At 46.9% G+C, this 7,711-nt stretch overlaps 1 protein-coding gene across 1 annotated transcript in view; it reads right to left on the bottom strand.

Annotated features, from left to right (window-relative positions):
- Positions 1–7,711, bottom strand: part of eys (EGF-like photoreceptor maintenance factor) — a gene marked incomplete at its 5' end in the record, with an annotated part of 444,052 nt that overhangs the window by 1,382 nt on the left and 434,959 nt on the right. The window contains 3 exon segments of the mRNA XM_082972800.1: positions 2–692; positions 1,158–1,279; positions 1,429–1,590. Coding sequence (XP_082828926.1) covers positions 2–692; positions 1,158–1,279; positions 1,429–1,590 — 975 coding nt within the window.

Raw genomic sequence — 7,711 nt, 5'->3', positions numbered from 1 at the left:
AGCCCGACGGCAAGGTAATCGTCGTCATCATGCTCCGCTCTTCCCATCCACAGAATCAACCCTTCGTTCCTGCTTGCTGTAAAGTTAAACGAAACCTGCGTGTACCTCAGATTCCTTGTGTTGAATTTAGGATCCCTGTATTTCAGATATGATTTCCCAACGAACTTCAGAGTGGTCATGGATAGGCCTACCTGCTTATCGCAGTACCTCCCCTCCCACCCGAGAGGACAGAAACAGTCGTATGAGCCAGTCACAAGATCAGAGAAACACAATGACTCATGTTGACAGAGGTTATTGACACAATACACCGATTGGTTACACACAGGACCCGTCCACCGAGGAGGGCAGGTGCACATAAATGAGTCCGAATCGGCGCCGCTCAACGCAGTACAGCGGCCACCGTTCTGGCACACTTTGTACCCGCACGCCGTCCCGTCCCAGTCGCCCACATTGGCCCCTCCCAGGGCCCCTGTCTCCGTCAGGTCAAAGTCGTGTCCGTTTAAGACGAGCTCTCTCACGCCTCCGGTAAAACCCACAGGCTCGCTCTCCACGGAGAACGTAGAGATGGAGCTCAGGTCGGAGACCCCGCCGACGAAGAGGTCCGTGGCCACGTCCAGAGTGGACATCCCTCCCTCCGTGTCATTCTGCTCCAGAACCAGGAACCCCTGGTGGCCCGTCCTGCCTGTCCTCACCTGGAATGATAAACATCAAACCGTTACAGAAAATATTAATTGCGTGTGTGTTTTCTAATTATTTAGCCAGATCCTGTAAATATCTGATGTGTTTTCAGCACATGTAAAGCAGCTGGAATGTTCCTGTCTGTTCTGTACAGGTGTAAGAACATAATGGGGCAGGAGGAGATGGCTGCTGTTATACGGCCACCTAACCAATTGTGTGTCTTTTTTCGCATAAAACTGCGTTGTTGGTTAAGGGCTTGTAAGTAAGCATTTCACTGTAAGATCTACACCTGTTATATTCAGCATTTCACTGTAAGATCTACACCTGTTATATTCAGCATTTCACTGTAAGATCTACACCTGTTATATTCAGCATTTCACTGTAAGATCTACACCTGTTATATTCAGCATTTCACTGTAAGATCTACACCTGTTATATTCGGAGCATGTGATAAAATAAAATGTGATTTGACATGGTACCGTGTGCCAGGTCCCTCCGCTGGTGTCCACTCTGTTAGTGGACTGTAACACGTTGGTTCCAGAACCCAGGTTGTAACGCAGCTGGACCAACCCCGATGTCAGGGACACACAGAAGAAGTCTTCTGTGGATGACATGACCAGAGCGGGACAGAGGGATACGATGGTCATTAATGTTGTCATTCTGAATGTATTTATATTATTACCACATTTCTATAAACCACAAATGACAGGAAAACAGTTTAGAGGGATAGAATGGTTACTGTGTTCCTACCGGCCCGGGCACTGAGGTGCTGTGCTGTGTAGAAGAGGATGCCCTCTGGTGACAGAGTCTGGAACTGCAGCCTGAGGTCTGTCCTGTGTCTAATGCTGACTGGAGGGAAAGACATCCAGGATGACTGGTTACTGCTGAAGAATGGGTCACTGATGGCCATGGCTGAAACAAACAAGAATGGGAGAAATACAAACCTCATAAAAAATGTATAAAATACTTTTAGAATATTTTTTCTTGTTCATTTGATTCTGAAATTACTTTTACAAGAACAGGATACAAAAAATGTCTAATGTTACTATGAAGAATTTTCTTCATAACATCAAGAAGAACCAGAGTAATATGGAAATGTGTAAGGTTTGTTCAGAGTTGTAGTGTAATTCTTATTGCTTATGACAACAATGTTATTGGATTTATCTGTATATTCTCAAACTCCTGTTTTATCAGATTGAAGATGAGAACCTGTTGTATACAGCAGTCCTATTACAGTAATACATACAGCCCTGTGTTTTGTATACAGCAGTCCTATTACAGTAATACATATAGCCCTGTGTTTTGTATACAGTAGTCCTATTACAGTAATACATACAGCCCTGTGTTTTGTATACAGTAGTCCTATTACAGTAATACATACAGCCCTGTGTTTTGTATACAGTAGTCCTATTACAGTAATACATACAGCCCTGTGTTTTGTATACAGTAGTCCTATTACAGTAATACATAGAGCCCTGTATTTTGTATACAGTAGTCCTATTACAGTAATACATACAGCCCTGTGTTTTGTATACAGTAGTCCTACTACAGTAATACATAGAGCCCTGTGTTTTGTATATTACAGTAATACATAGAGCCCTGTGTTTTGTATACAGTAGTCCTGTTACAGTAATAGATAGAGCCCTGTGCTTTGTATACAGTAGTCTTACTACAGTAATACATAGGACTACTGTATACAAAATACAGGGCTCTATCACAGTAATACATAGAGCCCTGTATTTTGTATACAGTAGTCCTACTACAGCAATACATAGAGCCCTGTATTTTGTATACAGTAGTCCTATTACAGTAATACATACAGCCCTGTGTTTTGTATACAGTAGTCTTACTACAGTAATACATAGAGCCCTGTGTTTTGTATACAGTAGTCCTACTACAGTAATACATAGAGCCCTGTGTTTTGTATACAGCAGGCCTACTACAGTAATACATAGAGCCCTGTGTTTTGTATACAGTAGGAATACTACAGTAATACATAGAGCCCTGTGTTTTGTATACAGTAGGCCTACTACAGTAATACATAGAGCCCTGTGTTTTGTATACAGCAGGCCTACTACAGTAATACATAGAGCCCTGTGTTTTATATACAGTAGTCCTACTACAGTAATACATAGAGCCCTGTATTTTGCGTAATAACATTATCATAAAACATAGCCAGGCTGTATCACTACCGGCCGTGATTGGGAGTCCCATAGTGCAGCACACAATTGGCCCAGCGTCGTCGAGTTTACTCTTGCTTAGTTAAATAAAGGTTAAATAAAATGCTGTAAGCTTGGAGATAGTGGGACACACTGAGCTGTGACATTTATTTTCATCTCCTCTTTTTCTCACACAATGGCTTATTTTTCTCTCTATCCCTACTGCTTGTTCTTTCCTTTTCTCTCCTCCCCCCTCTCTGTCTCTCCTCCCCCTCTGTCCCTCTCTCTGTCTCTCCTCCCCCCTCTATCCCTCGCTCTGTCTCTCCTCCCCAGCTATCTCTTTCTCTCTGTACTCCTCCCCTCCTCTATCCCTCTCTCTGTCTCTCCTCCCCCTCTATCCCTCTCTCTGTCTCTCCTCCCTCCTCTATCCCTCTCTCTGTCTCTCCTCCCCCCTCTATCCCTCTCTCTGTCTCTCCTTCCCATCTGTTCCTCTCTCTGTCTTTCCTCCCTCCTCTATCCCTCTCTCTCGCCTCCCCCCTCTATCCCTCTCTCTGTCTCCCCTCCCCCCTCTGTCCCTCTCTCTGTCTCTCCTCCCCCCTCTGTCCCTCCTCCCCCTCTGTCCCTCTCTATGTCTCTCCTCCCCCTCTGTTCCTCTCTTTGTCTCTCCTCCCCCCTCTATCCATATATCTTTCCCCTTAATCATACTGCTAACCCTAATGCCTGACCATAGACCAAAAAGCACATTTTAGTTTTCATGAATTTTTACAATATAGCCAATTTTGACTTTGCAGCTGGCCTATCTAGTGGAAATCGTTCAGTTCTGCCCCAGGACAAGACTCATGACAATAAACGTTAACTTTCCTTCCGTTGGCCCTAAGCCTTCAATCTTTTCAGATCTACCATTTTATAAAGCACTCTCACATCTGAGTTTTCTTGCTGCAGGTGCGCGGCAATAATGTAATTACTTATATTTGCAGATCTTCAATGTTTGTTTATCTCTAAAGTCACATGCTTGGTAAACAACAGGTGTAGGCTAACAGTGAAATGCTTACTTACAGGCCCTTCCCAACAATACAGAGAGAAAAATAGAGAAATAATAGAAAAATAATAACTCAATGAAAACATCCACAATGAGTAACAATAACTTGGCTATAAACATGGGGTTACCAGTACTGAGCAATGATAACTTGGCTATAAACATGGGGTACCAGTACTGAGTAATGATAACTTGGCTATAAACATGGGGTACCAGTACTGAGTAATGATAACTTGGCTATAAACATGGGGTACCAGTACCGCGTAATGATAACTTGGCTATAAACATGGGGTACCAGTACTGAGTAATGATAACTTGGCTATAAACATGGGGTACCAGTACGGCGTAATGATAACTTGGCTATAAACATGGGGTACCAGTACTGAGTAATGATAACTTGGCTATAAACATGGGGTACCAGTACGCGGCGGCGGGTAAGTGAGTATGCTTGGCGATAAACATGGGGGTACGGGCGGAGGGGAAGCGCGTAATGATAACTTGGCTATAAACATGGGGTACCAGTACCAAGTCCATGTGCGGGGGTAGATAGGTAACCGGAGACAAGGCAATAGGATGAAATGACTCGGCAACAGGATAGATAATATGATTAGTCAAAAGAATGTATGCACCATGGAGAAGCTTCACGAGACCCTTCAGATCTGGAAACATTGAAGGAGAAGGGCCAAGGGGAAGAAGTAGGGCCAAGGGGAAGGACTATGACCATGGGGAAGGAGTAAGGCCAAGGGGAAGGAGTAAGGCCAAGGGGAAGGAGTAAGGCCAAGGGGAAGGAGTAAGGCCAAAGGGAAGGAGTAGGGCCAAGGGGAAGGAGTAAGGCCAAAGGGAAGGAGTAAGGCCAAAGGGAAGGAGTAAGGCCAAGGGGAAGGAGTAAGGCCAAGGGGAAGGAGTAAGGCCAAAGGGAAGGAGTAAGGCCAAGGGGAAGGAGTAAGGCCAAAGGGAAGGAGTAAGGCCAAGGGGAAGGAGTAAGGCCAAAGGGAAGGAGTAAGGCCAAGGGGAAGGAGTAAGGCCAAGGGGAAGGAGTAAGGCCAAAGGGAAGGAGTAAGGCCAAGGGGAAGGAGTAAGGCCAAAGGGAAGGAGTAAGGCCAAGGGGAAGGAGTAGGGCCAAGGGGAAGGAGTAAGGCCAAGGGGAAGGAGTAAGGCCAAGGGGAAGGAGTAGGGCCAAGGGGAAGGAGTAAGGCCAAGGGGAAGGAGTAAGGCCAAAGGGAAGGAGTAAGGCCAAGGGGAAGGAGTAAGGCCAAGGGGAAGGAGTAGGGCCAAGGGGAAGGAGTAAGGCCAAGGGGAAGGAGTAAGGCCAAGGGGAAGGAGTAAGGCCAAGGGGAAGGAGTAAGGCCAAAGGGAAGGAGTAAGGCCAAGGGGAAGGAGTAAGGCCAAAGGGAAGGAGTAAGGCCAAGGGGAAGGAGTAAGGCCAAGGGGAAGGAGTAAGGCCAAAGGGAAGGAGTAAGGCCAAGGGGAAGGAGTAAGGCCAAAGGGAAGGAGTAAGGCCAAGGGGAAGGAGTAGGGCCAAGGGTAAGTAGTAAGGCCAAAGGGAAGGAGTAGGGCCAAGGGGAAGGAGTAAGGCCAAGGGGAAGGAGTAGGGCCAAGGGGAAGGAGTAAGGCCAAGGGGAAGGAGTAAGGCCAAGGGGAAGGAGTAAGGCCAAGGGGAAGGAGTAAGGCCAAGGGGAAGGAGTAGGGCCAAGGGGAAGGAGTAAGGCCAAGGGGAAGGAGTAAGGCCAAAGGGAAGGGTTAGGGCCAAGGGGAAGGAGTAAGGCCAAGGGGAAGGAGTAAGGCCAAGGGGAAGGAGTAAGGCCAAGGGGAAGGAGTAAGGCCAAGGGGAAGGAGTAAGGCCAAAGGGAAGGAGTAAGGCCAAGGGGAAGGAGTAAGGCCAAGGGGAAGGAATAAGGCCAAAGGGAAGGAGTAGGAAGGGAATTGGTACGGGCTGTAAGAGACAGAGGGCTATAGCCACAGTAGGCTATTATGCAATGTCATTCTCTAATTGAACCTATTGGCGCAGCCAGTTCTAACAGGTCACAGGTCACAGTGTACTGAATATGGATTCATTTAAATGAGCTCACCCCAGAGCCCAATGTTCCTTGGCAATTTGTACCAGAGAGCTATACTGACTGACTGGATTTGATTGAAATCTCATTAATATAACCACTGATGCGCTGCTCTGACTGCCAGGCTGGGATATAACCACTGAAGCGCTGCTCTGACTGCCAGTCTGGGAGCAGGACTGCAGCTATAGTATCTGGTGGATTATCTGGTGGATTAATGCAAAAAATATACAGTACCAGTCAAAAGTTTGGATACACCTACGCATTCATGGGTTTTTCTTTATTTTTACTATTTTCTACATTGTATAATAATAGTGAAGACATCAAAACTTTGAAATAGCACATATGGAATCATGTAGTAACCAAAAAAGTGTTAATCAAATCAAAATATATTCAAAGTAGCCACCCTTTGCCTTAATGATAGCTTTGCACACTCTTGGCATTCTCTCAACCAGCTTCATGAGGAATGCTTTTCCAACAGTCTTGAAGGAGTTCCCACATATGCTGAGCACTTGTTGGCTGCTTTTCCTTCACTCTGCGGTCCAACTCATCCCAAACCATCTCAATTAGGTTGAGGTCGGGTGATTGTGGAGGCCAGATCATCTGATGCAGCACTCCATCACTCTCCTTCTTGGTCAAATAGACCTTACATAGCCTGGAGGTGTGTTGGGTCATTGTCCTGTGGAAAAACGAATTGTAGTCCCAAAGCGCAAACCAGATGGGATGGCGTATTGCTGCAGAATGCTGTGGTAGTCATGCTGGTTAAGTATGCCTTGAATTCTAAATAAATCACAGACAGCGTCAGCAGCAAAGCACCCCTACACTCGGTGGCCTCAAAAAAAAGGTCTCAAATGGAGGCCGCCATTAAACGTTTCCAGCATTGCAGGAGCTGTGTTTACTTTGCGTTGTTCCGGGACAAAGTGGACTGCGCTGACTTTCAATGTAGCAACTGCTTGCTTGCGGAGGACTACAGGAGCGAAGTGGCTACTCTTAGCAAGCAAGTAGCAAACCTACATAAGCTACTGGGGAACCCACGCCCACCTACTTTTTATTTTTCTTCCACTCTAGTAGCCGGACGCCGCTCTGGTCTGGTGGAAGTTTCGCCGCCGTGTCGGCTCTCCACAGCCGACTGGCTGGTGCTAGGCAGGATTCCATCCCCGAAGTGGTCTCCCCCTTCCCTGGAGAACCGAGCTGTTCTCGACACAGCCAACCAGCCATGGAGGTACGTCACTTGCCGTGGAAGTCGAAGAAGGCGTCCTCTGGCAACGGGGGTCTCCATGGAGATGTTGAGCCAGGAACTGACACAGACCAAAAACAGCTTTGCCGCCCTGGATCCAGAGGTTCCGGAGCCTTCGTTCTCGGTGGCTTCCCAATCAAGATCGGATCCGGAGGTACCTGCATCTTCGTCCTCGGTTCTGTCTCCCTCTCCGGTGGCTTCTACCTCGGGTTCAGATCTTCGGAGTTCCCAGCCTCACCAGACCTTGAGGCTGCCTGAGAGACCGGCCCATTCAACATCACCAGCTGTCATCATAGGCAGCTCTATGGTGAGAAACATCTCGGTCCCCAAGGCAAAAGAACAGGACATAACAAGGGCGTGTCGACTGTTCTACCACAGATGCAGGGAGCTGACACTGTCGTAGTCCATGTGGGGTCAAACGACATCAGGAGGGCTAGCTCGGAACATTTGAAAATGGATTTTAAAGAACTGATTTTAGCATTAAAAGACTCCAAAAAAAGGGCCAATAATTTCAGGTCCAGTACCATCGTTGGGCCGCGGGTGTGAAAGA

This window comes from Salmo salar, chromosome 01 (genome assembly GCF_965601325.2).
Source record: "Salmo salar chromosome 01, fSalSal1, whole genome shotgun sequence".
Classification (NCBI taxonomy): Eukaryota; Metazoa; Chordata; class Actinopteri; order Salmoniformes; family Salmonidae; genus Salmo; species Salmo salar.
The sequence above is the reverse complement of the archived record's forward strand: the minus strand, read 5'-3'. Positions and strand labels throughout refer to the sequence as shown.